This window comes from Microtus oregoni, unplaced genomic scaffold, assembly GCF_018167655.1.
Source record: "Microtus oregoni isolate MIOR12 unplaced genomic scaffold, Mior012 000060F_ref0000265, whole genome shotgun sequence".
Classification (NCBI taxonomy): Eukaryota; Metazoa; Chordata; class Mammalia; order Rodentia; family Cricetidae; genus Microtus; species Microtus oregoni.
The window spans coordinates 4,303,816-4,320,256 of record NW_024543870.1 but is presented as its reverse complement, the minus strand read 5'-3'; the positions used below and the strand labels follow the sequence as shown (position 1 = coordinate 4,320,256).

The following is a 16,441-nucleotide window of genomic DNA, read 5'->3' as shown; positions in this document are numbered from 1 at the left end:
AGCAGGTGCGGTCCCCGGCGAGAGAGTCCGGCTTCCGGGAACCTTCTGCAGCGCCCCCTGGCGCCACGGTGGACTCTGAACAGCCCCAAATTTCAGTCCCATGCTAACAGAGGATCAGCCTGTGCAAACCGAGCTGCCTTGTGGCCAAGAAGACCCCACCTGCCAGATGCTTAAGCCTTCCCAAAGCTGGCGTCTGGTTTCTTCTAAGCCAAAAATGGTGTCGTTACGAAAAGATTACTCTTCACCCTCGTAAGAGAGAGACTGGAAGTGGTGACACATGCCTGTAATCCGAGTCTCTTAGGCAGAATTAGTGAGTTCGAGGCTAGGATCTGGGCAACACGCTGTCTCAAAAATAAAGCAATAACAAAAACACCAAACTAAAAATAATAATAATAAAAAAAGGCAGACCTTACTCATAAGGGCCCATCGTGACAGGTACAGAGGACTTGCAGCAAGGGAGAGAGGCGACTTGGTTCAGGAAGAGAAGTGGAGATTTATAACAGGGCAGTGTGGAAGTCAGTAGATGAAAAGTTACTGAAGATTGGGGGTAAGAGGGACTCTTGGTAGACCTGCTTCACAGAATTCACGCTGCAGGCTGGCCAGAGGGGTAGATATTAACAGCGGTCAGACATCAGGGCAGGAACCACCATGAAACTGATTTATCAGAATTTGTCCTCATTCTGGATGCCCCGAGGACAGAGAGCCAGAAGTTGGGGATGGTCAAACAGAAGACTTGGGGGAGCTTGTCTGAAGTTTTGGTTTTTGACAAAAAAAAAACCAAAGTTTTTTTGACAAAGACTTTGTCACCATTTTGACCATAAGCTCAATTAGGAGTCGCTAGAGACAAAGTTTGTGGTGGTTTGAGTAGAAATGGCCCCAATAGAGTCATAGATTTGAATGCTTGGTCTCTAGGAAGTGGTGCTGCTTGAGGGGATTAGGAGGTGTGGCCTTGTTGGAGGAAGCACATCACTGGGGGGTGTGCTTTGGGAGTTTCAGAGCCCCAAGCCAGACCCAGTGGCCCTCTCTTCCTGCTGCCCAAGGATCTGGAAGTAAAACTCTCAGCTCCTTCTCCAGCACCATGCCTGCCTATCTGTGGCCATGCATCCCACTGTGGTGACAATGGACTAACCCTCTGAAACTGTAAGCAAGCCCCAGTTAACTGCTTTCCTTTATAAGAGTTACCATGGTCAGCGTGTCTCTTCACAGCAAATGGAACCTGACTAAGACAATTAAAACCACAGAGCCTGGTGGCCGCACAGCGTCTTTACAAGCATAGAATCCTAGCCCCATTCTTTAGAGGTGGGGAACCTGAGGCCCAAAGTTAAGAGGCTCAGGTCACAGAACTAGGCCCTGGGGTTAACGTAACCCTCTGTTTGATCTGCTCAATTCCCACAAGCACTTCCAAGAGGCGGGGGGGAGGGGGGGGGATGGTGTCTGCTCACCTAGGAAGTAGGAGAAATTAGAGGTCCCAGTGAGGTGGGAAATACCTGCTGGCTTTTAGGACTTGTTAATGAGCCTCGATGAGGAGGTCAGCAGCCAGCTAGAGCCGAAGACTGAGTTAGCCTTTACTAGCCCCGGAATGAAAGGAAAGAAAGAACCGCAGAAGCGGGCCAGGAGTACAGCTCCTAAAGGGCCCGTATCCCGGCTGTAAGATCTGGCCATCTATGAAGTCCTACGCATCCATATTTGCTGTGCGCCAACTGTGGGCCAGGAGCTAGACACTCGGTGGTAGAACAAGAACCATCTTGTCACAAGATCCTGTAAACTCCTTGCGTAGTTCCTGCTCCAGACATGTCAACTGTAGAGTAGAAATAACGCTACTATAATTAGTGGAGCAGTTAGCTGTCAGATACAATTAGTGAAGTTACCCATTTGTTCAATTTATTAACTTTAATGAATTTAATAAATTTTTCTAGAGACTTTTATTTATTTTTATTTTATATATTTGAGTGTTCTTCCTGCATGTATGTCTGTGCACCACTTAGATACAACACCTGTGGAGGTCAGAAGAGGGCACTGGATCTCCAGGAACTGAACTTACAGATGTCTGTGAGCTGCCATTGGTGTGTGTCTTGACCACGGAGCCATCTGTCCAGCCCCTTAACAATATTTTGACACAGAGTCTCACTCTCTGGTACAAGCTGGTGTTGAACTTTAAAGTTTTGCCTCGGCTTCCCAAGTGCTGGGATTATAGATTAGATGTGTGCTACCACACTTGGAAAATAATGTTTTTAAATTTTAATTGTGCGTTGAAGACACAAGAGACAAATTAGTAAACAAAATGACCATTCTTTCTTCTCTGCTCAAAGTTAACAGTTTAACCTTGTGTAATGATACATAGAGCTAATAGTTCAGGGACCAAATGAAACAATATGTGTACAAAGACAGAGGAGAGGCTAATCTAATTCCCTTTGACTCTAGTGTCCACACCTTCCGTGTTGTGTAGCTAATGCTAAGAGTCAGAAATTGCGGATTGTTACAATGAATTTGACACAGGAGTTACAGTCATCTCTTACAGTCATCATTATGTCCTATGTCTGCAAAGAGAGTGTTCTGTTTCCATGGAGCTTAGAAAGAAACAGGAAGCAGCTTGTCATATCTTTCCTCTGTCCCTCGTCTTAGGAAGACCTGTCAAAGCAGTGAAAGAAAGGAATCCTTTTACTGATGCGAGGAAGTGCAAAGAGTACCAGTAAGACCATTTGCACACTGGCGCCACCTAGTGGGAGATTTTTTAGACTGCAAAGGCTGTAAAATAAGTAAACTATACTAATTTGTACCCTGAAGTTTTAAAGCTTATATTATTATTTCCTTAAAGAAAAGCACTGGAAAATTAGCTTGGCCTATAGCGTGCACACACACACACACACACACATACACACACACACACGCACACACAAGAAATGCTAGTCTCCTTCAGTCTGCATGCCTTTGAAAGGCATGTGATTCAATTAGATGGCATCTTTAAAGTGTGTAGACTGCAGGACAAAACTCATAGGTGTCATTTAGAGTGGTTTCAATCAATTATTTGGTTACTATGGCTATTTAAATTAAAATACAATTTCTTATGATTAAAAATGATTGAAATAGTTACAGATCGAGTTCCTCCATCTAATTAGACATATTTCCAGTGATCAGGCGCAGTCTGTGACTTCTAACAATGCCCACACAGAATATTCCTGAAACAGCAGAAAGGGCTGTTGGACAGCACTGCTCTTAGGGAGTGGAAACATTGCAGTCCCTGTCTTCAACCAACGCACACACTTCTCACTAGCGCATTTCCAAGAACTTTGATTATTCGACCATTATAGAAAATTATTTTGATATTCTTACTTCTCTGTCCCAGACTTATCACTGACGGCTCACTGATATGATCGTGTGACCGCAGAGAAGGCAGTCTCCCTACTATATTTTCTAAACACAACGTTGACTTTCTTGCCTTTTTCCCTTTAGTCCCATTGCCCTTTATCTGAGCCCTCCCTACTCTGTCACCTTCCTATGACTTTTTTTAAAATTTACCTATCTCAGTCCTTCTCTAAACTGCTCATAGCGATTAGTATTTTGCAACCCGGCTGTCAGTTCCTATGTTATTGAATTTTCTTTTTTTTTTTTTAAGATTTATTTATTTATTATGTATACAGTATTCTCAGTACTCTGCCTGCAGGCCAGAAGAGGGCACAGATCTCATTACAGATGGTTGTGAGCCACCATGTGGTTGCTGGGAATTGAACTCGGGACCTTTGGAAGAGCAGGCGGTGCTCTTAACCACTGAGCCATCTCTCCAGCCCCCTGTTATTGAATTTTCATGTCGTTTATTGGCAATGCTTTTCTTAATGTTTTTCGAGACAAGGTCTCACTTCGTAGTACAAGCTGACCTAGAACTCATGGTGATCCTCCTGCCTCAGTCTCCTGATGGAAGGTGTACAGGATTGTGCCACCATATTAAGTTTATATTGCGATAACTCAAGCTTGTTGTAATTTTAACCTCTGGCCACAGTGAGACTGTAATTCATGAACGGTTGGGCATGCAGGGTTCAGTATTTGCCCTTTGAGTTTGGTTGATACGATGTTTTGCTAACAGTAAGCATCTCATCAATGTGATTTGATTGCAGCCACCAAATGTTCCTGGCCTAGTCATAAAACAGATGCCGCTCCACGTTTGTACACAGTATAAGGGTACAGAGATTTTCTTAGGTAAAGGTCGAACAAACAAAATATCACACCAGAGGCAGTTAGATTTGGAGGCCATCCAGCCTCTGCGAGAGTTGGGAGTTCCGCGGGATCTTTCAGCCAATCAGCAGCGAGGATGGAGCCGGCCATCAGCTGGTGCTGGATCCGGTCTCTAGGAGGAGTCCTGGGGCACAGAGGCGGCACCTTAGATCTTGGCCTCACTGCATCAGGGGACCAAGGGTGGCACAGGGCACCTCTGCTGTGATTGTGGTAGGTGCTGGCCGATTAGAAGAGCGTGGGCTGGGCAGATTTGCCCTGTGAGCCCTGCTTGTGGGCGGAAGCAAGGAGGGCCTAGATGTACCCAGAGAGGAGCGTTCAACGGTCCCCAGCCCGGCAGAGCCAATCCAGTATCCTGTCGATTAGGACTGCTTGTAGTGCCTCTGTTACCCGGGTGGGAAGCATGGCTCAGAAAAGCTTTCCGCGCATGTTGGGCAGAGGTTGGTAACGATGTAGAGGCCTGGGCACTTGGGAAGCTGGATTCTTGTTCCAGCTCATAGTGTCACGGCCACTCTCTAGGGCTGTGATTGTAGATACCGGTGAAGGACTGGTAGAGTGAGATTTCCTCGGTCACGTTATCTCGCCCCACCTTATACAAAGGAAATTGAAAATGAAGTTTATGCCCTGGGAATGCTGAAGCATGAATGGGCAGCCCGTATATGGCAGTTCTGTTGAACTTGACCATGTTGGATTTCATGGTCTAAGTTGATGAGGACGACCGACCTGGTCTATTCCTTAAGAGGACACCAGATTTCATTACAGATGGTTGTAAACCACCATGTGGTTGCTGAGATTTGAATTCAGGACCTTTGGATGCTCTTAACCGCTGAGCCATTTGGTCAGTAGTCCTTATGAATTAAGACCATGAAATCCAATATGGACAAGTTCAACAAGAACCACCATGTATAGGCTACACATGCATGCTTCAGTATTGCCAGGGGCTGCCTTATACAACCACATGTTTCGTGGGTTTTTGTGTGTGTTTACTATTTATCCTTAAAGTATTCTAGTGAGCTTCCCCTCCCTCCTCCACCAGTTGAATTATTTGGATTTTGTAAAATTTAAAGGCTTTCTTGGTGCCTTCGTTGTTCTTACATTTCTCTTCTGGTCATGAAAAGTTAGACATAGTCCATGGTAGGCAGCAGTATTAAAAACTACTTATGGCCTGAAAAGTAACAGGGGACTTACCTAGTGTGTGTGAGCCCTAGGTTTGATCCCTAGCACCACTAAAATGTAAAACAAACAACAAAAAACAAATAAACAACAACAAATCATCCAACCTTCCTTTTTTTATAATTTAAAACAATTTTCAGTGAGATGGTGGTAAATGCCTTTGATCCCAGCACTCGGAGGCAGAGGTAGGCAGATTTCTGAATTCAAGGCCAACCTGATCTATAGAGACTTTCAGCACAACCAGGATTGTTACACAGAGAAACCCTGTCTTGAAAAACCAAATAAAATAAAATTTAAATATATTTTGATCATATTCTTTCCCTTCCCCAAGTCCTTCCAGATCCTTTCCCCATCCCTATTCACCCAACTTTATCCTTTCTCAAAAAAAAAACAAACAAAAACCCAACGCAACAACCCCCAAACCAATAAAATAAAACACTACCCCCAAAGGAAAAAAAACAATAACAACAAAAACCCACACCAAACTGTAACCAAATAAAAACATACACATAAAAAACTAGAGTCCAATGTATGTTGATCAACTACTGAACATGAGGTCTGCCCTGGAGGGGCTGATTTCACTCAATCTTTAAGTGATAGTTTTGGGGAAAATAAGCATATTTAATGTTTTAGTTACTGTATTCAACAGAGTACTCAAAGGGAGGCAAACCTGTAGGGTTACAGATCTAATGCTACTCCGTCCCGTTCTTTCCACCACTCATCAGTTGTGACCTGCACCAGGTTGATTTCCATGTGCCTCCCTTGTTTTGTTCGGATGTAGGAAAACATGAGCAGTAACCGACTCAGAGCTGTGCGGATCCACTGAGTTCACGGCACACTTGGCTTAGAACTCAGGCATATTGCTGTTCGTTAGTACTGAGACTACTTCAGACTCAGGTGAATAGTTGGTTCTCATAGTTCATGTCACACCTTTACCTGTTTCTTCTTGCATACAAAGTACTGGTAAAAGCCAGTTGTGGTCACGGAGCCTATAACCTGCACGCGGATGGCTGAAGCAGGAGGACTGAGTTCGAAGCCAGCCAGCTCAAACTACAGTGATTCCGAGGCCACATAAAAAGACTCTCGAACAAACAAAAAGACAGCAATAAATAAGTAAATACCGATAGAGTATCTGCTAGTTTCATGACGAATCAGTTTCTTTCTTGCCATTGCTGAATCTCTTGGTTTTATATTACCTGGAACAAGACTGTCAGTGTCTGCTCCAGCAACAGTAGTCTATGACCAAAGATAGTGACAGTAAAAGTCACGCGGTGACTGATGCTGGCAGAGCACTGAACGTAAGTATTTTTGGCACGTGACTTTGATGAGAAATCAAATTTAGAGTTTCCTAAATTACTAGTAACATTTAATTGGCACAGCTCAATCTGTCTTGTATAGAAAGTCACAAATGAAGACTCTGGGGAGCACTTTGATGGTGTGTTGTTCTTCACGATACAGACTTTACAGTTACATTGTACATATTTTACAAATTGTCATATGTTTTCTTCTGTGGAGGAATTTCTCTCTTTTATGGCTTTAATCAAAGACCCACTGCGTTTTGAAATTTTTTGCAGTGTCTTGGCTATTGTCAACCTCTCTTCCATAAAGTAAGTTTTCTCTTACACCTAATACTGAGTGCTAAATTATTTGCTTTTAACTGCAGCACACTGATTGGCCGTCTTTTGGGGGGTGGATTAATGATGGTTATTGGCTCCTGATCAGATTTTAAAAGTGAGGAAAATGCCGCTCTCATCTTTGTGTAATGACTTCCATTATTCAATACTGTTTTTTTTCAAATTTGTCAGATTAATTGACGCAAATATTTTGTTTCTTAGTGGGATTATGTAAACAAATATATTCTTGGGACTGTATTGTCAAAGAATGTCATGATTTTAGTAATAGTAATTTGTTAAGTTTAAATCCATCTTAATCACGAACTTCCCTGTTCTCATTCTTCACAGAACACAAAGTGTAGGGAAACATAGCCCAGGTAGGCCAACCATTATCATGTCAGCGGCTCTGTGTTCGTGCGTGTGTTGTGTGCGCGTGTGTGTGTTGTATGTGTGTGTGTATCGTATGCATGTATGTGGTTGAGCCTGTTTGTGCAGGCATATATGGAGGCCAGAAGATGATGCTAGAATGTCTTCCCTGATCGTTTCTCCATCTTGCTCTTAGAGACAGGCTTTCTCACGTAAGCCCAGAGCCCTGCTTGCTAGGCTCTCAAGAAGTTCCTGTTCCCATCTTCATAGCAGCAGGGGGAAAGGCACACTCTGGGAGGTGATGCCAGGGACTCTGTTCGCTATACCTGCCGAGCCATGCCCAGACTTCAAAGTTCAGCTTATGGAGTTGTAATTATTTACTTTTCATGCCATTTTGGACAAGAAGCATTTATTTAGCTGTCCAACTAAATTTTTGGCGGTCACTGAAGCACCTTAGTTCAGAATCTTGTTTGTATCTCTTGCTACACAACAAGATTGTCCACACTTAACACAATATATTTTATGCTGCACTGATACCATGTTCCAGTGAGGCCTGAGCTCAGTAATGTCATTTTTTATTACTTTCAGGTAATACTTGTTACAAATAAAGTAAGTACAAAAGTCGTGTTACATGTTATCTTATAGGGGCCCCACTTTTTTCTGGTTGATTTTAATCTCCTATGCATGGCGCTGTGATGAGTGTGTAAGTAACACGTTTACCTGTCACGCTTGTTCTGTTCTTCTAAGTGAAGGGATGTCCGTGTCACACAGCATTTTTGCATATGCATTTAAATTAATATAATTGTTTGAAGGCTGTGGTAAAACCAGGCTTATACCAATCGGAGTATATGAAGAAGCTAAGACTAAAAATTTAAAATAAGTCTGATCAGGTGGCTGTGATGACACACACCTTTAATCCGGGAAACAGATGCAGCTGGATCACTGTGAGTTTGAGCCAGCCTGGTCTACAGAGAGTCCCGGGACAGCCAGGGTTACATAGTGTGATCAAATCAACAAAACAAAAGTCTGACGAATGAGATGACTGAAGTGTCTATAAAGCTGGATGCTGTAACACATCTGCATTTTTGAGTACTCAGACATTAAAGCGCATGTACATTAAATGCTATGGTTTGCTTAATGTTATTGACATTCCCTTCAGTCAGAGTAACGGGATCCTTCTCCCTCCCAGTTTTCTTTCCAGGTTCGCAAATCTGCTTTTGTCTTTGGTCTGTGACTTAAGGTCTCATCGCAGAACAAAATGGGAGATGCTGAAGCAGGCAAGAAGATCTTTGTTCAGAAATGTGCTCAGTGCCACACGGTGGAGAAAGGTGGGAAACACAAGACTGGTCCAAACCTCTGGGGCCTTTTCGGCCGGAAGACAGGACAAGCACCAGGATTTTCTTACACCGATGCAAACAAGAATAAAGGTAAAGGCCAGGAGCGGTGGGAGATGCTCGGAGACTTTATTGCAGGAAAGACTTTTCGGGGTCTGGTGTGGAAGTGTCTGCCTAACTATTGCATTGGAAATAGACTCCCCTGTTTCTGATAACTGAAATGCTGTTTTTTTGCCATAACATCTGGATTTAGATAGCTTGTTATCCCTCTAACCAGAAGACTCGAGTCTTTCATAGCATAGAATTTGCCCATGTAGACTGTTTTATATGTTAATTTTATGTTACATTTATCTTGAGAAAGTGTGGGTTAAGTCTAAAAAAGAAAACATTTTAATGGCACGATAGCAGTGGTGATTCTTAGCAGTGTTGGGAATATAAAGTTTGAAAATATATTTAACAATTTGGTATTGGTTGGTAGAAGGGAGTTAAACAGTAAGGTGAGAAAGCTTTTTAGAATTGAGTTTAAAGACAGCTAGAAAAAAAACTATAGTATCTGCGCAAAACAGTTGGTTTCATGCATGTGTGTGCACAGACATATATAAATAGATTAGCACAGCAAATATTCTTAAAGTACAACTCTCCTTTGAACTGTTCTTGGTGGCCTACCATACAGACCACAATCTCGGAGCACTCGTATCTGACGAGGGTCTCAGTGTATAGTCCAGACTGACTTTGAACTCATTTATAGCCCAGCTTCGCCTCAAATTCACTGTGATCCTCTTGCAAGTGCTAGAATTATAGGTACATAGGCTATTTTAATTTTTTTAAATTGGAGTGAAATTCACGCAACATTTAGCTAGTTATTTTAGAGTATGTAATTTATTAACATTTAGCATTCATGATAGTGTACCATCATCACCTCTCCCTGGCTTTATTTATTTGTTTGTTTATTTGCTTGCTTACTTGTTTATTTATTCACGTATTCATCCATCCATCTATCTATTTATTCTTTTGAGACTGGTCTCACTATGTAGACCAAGCTAGTCTTGAACGCACAGAGATCCACTTGCTTCTGCCTCCTGAGTGTGGGATGGAGGTGCATGCTGCTATGTCTGCCTTCAGAACTTTTTAGAACGAAACACACCATAGCACCTTCATCTATTATGTAGCCACCCCTCCTAGCTCTGTTCTTCGATGGCTGCTAGACAGCTCTGTCTCTTTGGATTTGCATGTTGACTGTTTGATGTGCAAGGAATCCTGTAACAAGCTACTGTTTGTGTCTGTCTTCCTTCACCGGGCGTGATGCTTCCAAGGCCCATGAAAATTGTAGCCAGTATCAATACTTCAGGATAATTCTGATGGTGACTCCAGCACGTAGTTTCGATCTCCACTTTGTAGTGTGCGTGCGTGTGTGTGTGTGTGCATGTGTGTGTGTGATTAACGAGTGCCCAGTGCACATGTGGAGATCACAGACAGCTTGCAGGAGTGGGTTCTCTCCTTCCACTATGTAAGTCCTGAGGATAAAACTCGGGACGTTGAGTCAGGCCTGCACTGTCATTGTGTTCAGGATGTGCAAAAATGCTGGCAAGCAGGTATTGTACGGTAAAGGATTTTGTTCTTCTCTTGGGTTTCTGTAAGGGACTCTGTAAAATCTGGGAATTTCCTAAGTGAAAGGATTATCTTTGTTAGTCCCAGGGACCAGGACCCAACTCTTGCTGATGCTGTGACCCCACTCCTAGATGCTGGTTGGGCTCCTAGATCATTTTCAGATCTTGCAGGAAGGACCAATCATGAGGTTAGATAATTGTGCCTCATGCTCAGGAATTTCAGGTAGACTTCTGGGGACAGCGTGGGGATCGAGATGCTGGAACTGGGTTCTGTCATGTTACAGTGAGCCTGTCAGTCATGTTTATGTACTGAAACCCCTGTTAGATGCTCCTTCCAGCCGCTGGCAGAGAGAGGAGGTCCTCATCCTTCAAAAGCATTTCCAGGAAGCGTGCATTTGTGACCCTCCAGACCTTGCCTTGTGGGTCTCTTAGGCCCTGCCCCGGCGCACGGCCTTTATAATAATTGTTGGTGTACTGCTTTCCTGAGTCCTGAGAGCTGTTCTAAAGGAATCGCTGTACATCAGAAGGTTGTGGGTATTTCAGAAGTTTGGGTGGCTAGACCTCCCCTCCCCCAAAAGCCTTATAGTTTCTTAAATAAAGGCCTTCTTCCAGAAGGCTATGGAGTGTGTGCTGACTGTGGACAGTTAGTGTTAGAACTGCAGTTTGGTGAGTGCAGTTAGATTTTCAGTTGTTAGGTTACCGAGGAAACCAATTTTTAAGTCACGTTTGTTGCTTTCAATTATATGGTTCTTGAATTTGTGTGGTACTTGGGAATTGAACCCAGGGCTTCATCCATGCTTGGAGCATACTCTACCTCTGGGCTGTACATTCATCTTGACAAACTTTTAAACTGTTTCCTCCTGTGTCTTTTTATTAATATTGTTTTGACAGTGAAGTTGGAAGGTCCTAATTTCTAGTCTAATTATAAACCACATTCGAATTGAAATGAAATGAAAATGACGACAGAGCTGTGTGCTGCCCAGTCAGTTGTTTCCTTTTCTGTACATAAAAAAACAAAAACGTTTTCAGTTCATGAGGTCCCTTTTATCAGTTGCTGGCTTTCTTTCTCGAGGAGCTGGAGTCCTGTTTAGAAAGTCTACAGAAATAGCTCTATCAAAGGATAGGCCTGCCATGAAAGTGTGGTGATAACTAAATAAAAGAACACTACCTCTCAGGCTCACGGATTTGGAGGAGTAAAGAGTCGCTGGTGCACTGTGTGTGCTGATATTTTAGGCACTTTGAGTAGAGGGGAAAGAAAACGAAACAGATTAGCTAATCATGGTAATTAGTACTGGGTTGTTAGATACAAAGCAGAGGTGCGAAAGTAAGTCGTGTTGAGGAAGGAGCTTTAGGGGCAAAGACAGGGAGAGGACGCAGCAATGGCGGGTGCTGACGGCAAAGAAAGGAAATCAAACGACGTCGGATATTCTCAGGCTTAGGGGCTGAGACGAAGAGTGGCAGACATGGCTGCCTGTGCTGGTTCAGAAGGAAAAGGGAAACGGCACGGGAAGACTAGAGGGACACGGGACCAGAGTGAAGCGTGGAGGGAGTCGACAGTGGGTACTGCACAGAGGAATGCACAGAGCAAGCCGCGCAGATGGAGTGTAGAGTATGAACACAGTCTTGACGGCTGGTCCATCTGCTGGTGTCAGTCCTGGCTCTATGGATATGTCCCTGGGCCATCCTGTCCTTGTCTAGGGCCTTCCTTTGGAGATGAAGTTGCAGATGCGGTCCAGTTAGTGGGCAGTTCTTCACAGGTGGAGTACCAGATGCTGCCCATGCTTGTGGGTTCACCCTCACCCGAAAGTCAGGTGGCTTGTGTCCTTTTCACTGGTTTTCCAAGGGAGAAGAGGACAACTTTGTCATCTTGGAATTGGATTTCTGATCACAGATTTCCATGACAGATAGGTAGGGGTGCGTGCCTGTGTGTGTGCGCGCGTGCGTGTATGCGTGTATGCACACACGAGTGCAGGCACATACACGCCACACTTTACCTATGGAGATCAGAGGACAACTTTGGGGAATTGGTTTTCTCCTTTACTGTGGGCTCTGGGATTTGAACTCAGGTTGTCAGGCCTTCAAAGTTATTTTACCCCATTGTTGTAGGAGCTGTGGGTTGCATTTTCCCACCCAGCTCCCGCCACCGGCTAGCTTTACCCGAAATAACAACACACAAATTGTATTCTTTTAAACACTGCTTGGCCCATTATATCTAGCCTCTTTTAGGCTAATTTTTACGTATTAATTTAGCCCATTTTTAATAATCTGTGTAGCACCTCTAGGTGCGCTTACCAGGAAGATTCTAGCCTACATCCATCCTGGGTCAGAGCTTCATCAATCGCGTCTGCCGGGGAGAGGGAAGCATGGCCTCTGAGCTCACTTTCTCTTCCTCCCAGCATTCTGTTCTGTTTACTCCTCCCACCTATGTTTTAACCTATGAGGGCCAAGCAGTTTCTTTATTATAATTAACCAATGACCTTTCTCCATCACCCCATGAGCCACCTCTCTACTCAATAGTCACAAACTCTTGAATTCAGGTAGCTTTGTTATGTCAGGGCAAGGTACATTCTTCTTTGGGCATCATTATGCCCAATTTTAAAGCAGAAAATTGGATTGGATTGCAGGCTATCTGAGATTTTCTCTACAAGGAACGCTGTGATTCCAGAAGCTCGAGACACCCTGGAGGCACAGCGTGTCTGGGGTAGTTGTTCACTGACGTATGTTTGATGGTCCTATACAACACATGACTATTGGCTCTCTACAGAGAAACAGGAATAGACTCTCTTTCTGGGATTTTCTTGTAGTTCAGGCTCTACATTATTAGCTAAACTGTCTTCCCGTTGAGTGACAGGTAACCCTCTGTTCACATATGTGGGTCATAGTGAACAGTAAGCCCTAAGAAGTAACCACGAAGACTTAATACTTATTTTCAACCTTATAGGTATTGTCTGGACAGAAGCAACTTTAATGGAATATTTGGAGAACCCAAAGAAATTCATCCCTGGCACTAAAATGATCTTTGCTGGTATCAAAAAGAAGAGTGAGAGAGAAGATCTTATTCAGTATTTGAAACGGGCAACATCCTCATGAATTAGAAGTACAGCTTCAAAAATACTAGTTCTCAATTTCAAATATTGTTCTTAATAAGAAGCAATTTCTGCTCTTTCTTGATCAGCCTGTAGTAATTTTAACACGTTAAATAAAGGTTGATATTTTTGATTGTGTATAGTCCACTCATGAGAAATTGATTTTCATTATTGTGCTTGCCTTTTACTTAACTGAAAACAGGGAACATATAGTCAAACCTTGGGAATGCTTTTTTGGAGGGGGGGAGAGAAAGAGAGAGAATGAATGAATTATGGATCCTGGGTGAATAAAACAAAATCTAGATGGAAGGAGAAAGTCATGGCCTGCCTACTTTGATAAGCACATCTTGGGGTTTTTTTTGCTTTTGCATCTTTAAGCTCTCTGATCCTAAATAACACAAAGCTGGGCCCAGGCTCTTTTGAGGGGGAAAAGCCCCAGTCAACTACTCAAAAGGCAGAGAGAGCCCATCTCAAAGTCACCAGTGCAAAGCATGGTGGGGCAGGCCCACGCCAGCTAGTGGAGGGCACAGTGCTCTCTGCAGTGAGGCTTCTCCTGAACAGGACCGGCATCCAAATGATGGGGTCCCAGGGAGGAGGGAACAGCCTCCATACCAAAGAGATGGGTAGAAGACTAGTTAGGGGCCTTGACAGGGAAGGATGAAATACCTGTTACCCCATTTATGCTTCACATCACCACCCCAGGGTCTTAGGGGTCAACTTCATCCTCTAAGTGGTACCTAGAGTTTAGTTCAGTCCAGAAGCAAAGCATTGATCTTCTACCGATAACTTTCACCTTTATCAGCACTTGACTTACAGTATGTACTGCTACTGTGAGATGAACTAGTTGAAAAGGAGCAAATTTTAGAAGGTTCCATTAAATTTGCTAAGTGCTCAAGCTTACTCTTGTTATCCCTGACGAGTTGGAAGGAATGTACTTCTCTGGGATGCCAGGGTCAGTAGTGTGTGGAAACCTGTCTGGGAATCAAGAGTGGCTTCAGGCAAGGCTAAGCTTGTCTTGTTCTCCCTCAGGGTGTTTCCTGCGAGGACAGAGAGGTTGCAGGGTCTCTGAGGGTGTGCCCAGAGCAGAGCTGGGTTTGCAGAGCTGTTACCTCAAATCGGGCACCACATCCCATACTAGTCTGCATGAGGCCCGTCAACTTTGTGAGACACAACTTATTCTCATTCGTAACTCAGTCCAGATCCACAGAGCCCTGCAGGAAAAATTTGCTGGTGTTGCTACAAGCTGCTGTTCCCTGCTGCAAGCTTCAGGCAGGAGGAAGGCGGCTTTAGGCTTTTTTTTTTTTTTTTAGGCTTTTGCCTTAGGAGTAGAAGCAGCTGTTCTGAGGACTGAGGTAATAAAAGGCATTTGGGTAGAAATGAGGAATAGTTTCTCTTCAAGTAGATTTCTGCTTCAGGAATTGTTGGGTTAGTAACATATTGAGTATAACATTAAACTTCAGAAAGAGTAAAGCAAGTCGTCCCCCCCCCACACACACACACATTTTTTTTTAGTGGAAATGTTTTATTCATTCGAAAAGTTGGAGGAAATGTTACACATGCGCATGGTAATTGAAGTTGTGCGCTGTGATACACTTTATTATTGAAATTGTCTCTGAGAAGCTTACATTTATTTTAGGATGGCTTCTGGCCATGCAGACAGCTTTATTCAGTGCTGCTTTAGCTAGGTTACTTTGAGTCTCCCAGAATCCTCTGCGTAGTTCCCAGTCAGGCTGGTGACAAAAGCTTTATGCTTGAGACTGGGAGGAAGCAGGGCCAGGCAGAAGGCTTTATATTTTGTGGGTCAGCTCACAACCATGCACATAAACTATGCTCACCACATATCTGTTCGCTTTTGTGTTTGGCGGACAGCCACCTCTCCAACTCCTGCTGGCTCCTCTTTTCTGTGAGATCTAGAGCAGGTATGTGGCTGTTCTGATGGCAGACTGGCTTCTCTAGGTCACCCACATCAGTGGTGAACACCTGACTTGACAGGAGAGTACCAGTTTGCCCTCTCGGATTATCCTTGCTCTGTTGGTGCTTTTCCTAGCTGTCTGCCCTGAGGACTGAGCCCTAATGGCTTTAAGCTCATCTCTAGATCCCCAGCCAGTAACAATTACTCTAATCTGACCCAACTCCACCTAGGCTGCTCTAAGTCCCCTTCTTGACTAGGCCCTGGGTCTTGGCCTCTCTCCTTAGCTATTTAGACCCATGTTTAACCTGAATCCTACTTAATCAGTTCAGCAGATTCATGTCCGTGGCGCCTGAGCACTCCTATCTGCCTTCAGCAAAATCCTGTCAAGTTTATCCATCCAGAATCCCCTTTACCTCTGGCATTTCTTTCCTCCGACTGCTTTTCCACTCCCTGATCTGCTCCTGGGCTGTTCCTGGGCTGTAAGTCCCTGGTTGTTCTTTGGTCTTCTTTGTTGAGCTGATTTTTTTTTTCAAGGCCAAAGTATCTTTCATAGTTGCTCCTTAAATCAGCACACCTTTAATCTCAGTACTCAGAAGGCAGAGGCAGGTAGATCTCTGTGAGTTCAAGTCCAGCCTGGTATACAGAGTGAGTTCCAGGACAGCCAGGACTGGTACACAGAGAAACCCTGTCTCAAAAAAACAAAACAACAAAGCAGCATCATTTTACTGATTTTTCCTGTCTCAACAGCCTTCTGCAGTCTTCCCAAACCCCCTGGGTAGCTTCTGTGACTTGATTGTGATACTTTAGCCATCTACATTTGAACCTTTTCCTCCCCAGCTTCTACCTAAAGTTTGTGTGGTTTCAGCTCTAACGAGTCTCTTGTTCCCAGCACCCATGTGATCTTTCTCTCTAGGCAAAGACACTGTGGATACCATAGCTGTACATAGGCACCATAGCTGAACAACACAATTTGGGAGCAACAGGGACTTCAGGGTAATACACGGAATGTCCTTCAACCTGAATTAGGTGTGCCCTGATAGGGCAAGAAGAGAAAGTAAATTTACTAGAATCTAAAGTTGTCAAGTTATGTTAATGTCCCCTAAACTTAAATTAGATATTCAGGGAA

General features: G+C 43.8%; 1 protein-coding gene across 1 annotated transcript; it reads left to right on the top strand.

The window, feature by feature from the left end:
* The first annotated feature begins 4,332 nt into the window (after positions 1-4,332).
* Positions 4,333-13,502, top strand: LOC121439303 (cytochrome c, testis-specific). The gene is made up of 3 exons (XM_041639783.1): positions 4,333-4,437; positions 8,566-8,803; positions 13,259-13,502. Exons 2-3 carry the CDS (start codon positions 8,635-8,637, stop codon positions 13,405-13,407), a joined length of 318 nt encoding a protein of 105 aa, XP_041495717.1. The 5' UTR covers positions 4,333-4,437; positions 8,566-8,634; the 3' UTR covers positions 13,408-13,502.
* Positions 13,503-16,441: the final 2,939 nt, after the last annotated feature.

Bases quoted from the DNA above. Each gene is read 5' to 3' on its own strand.
- LOC121439303 (XM_041639783.1), top strand. From the start codon at position 8,635: ATGGGAGATGCTGAAGCAGGCAAGAAGATCTTTGTTCAGAAATGTGCT. The intron at 8,804-13,258 runs GTAAAGGCCAGG...TCAACCTTATAG, and splicing joins CGATGCAAACAAGAATAAAG to GTATTGTCTGGACAGAAGCA.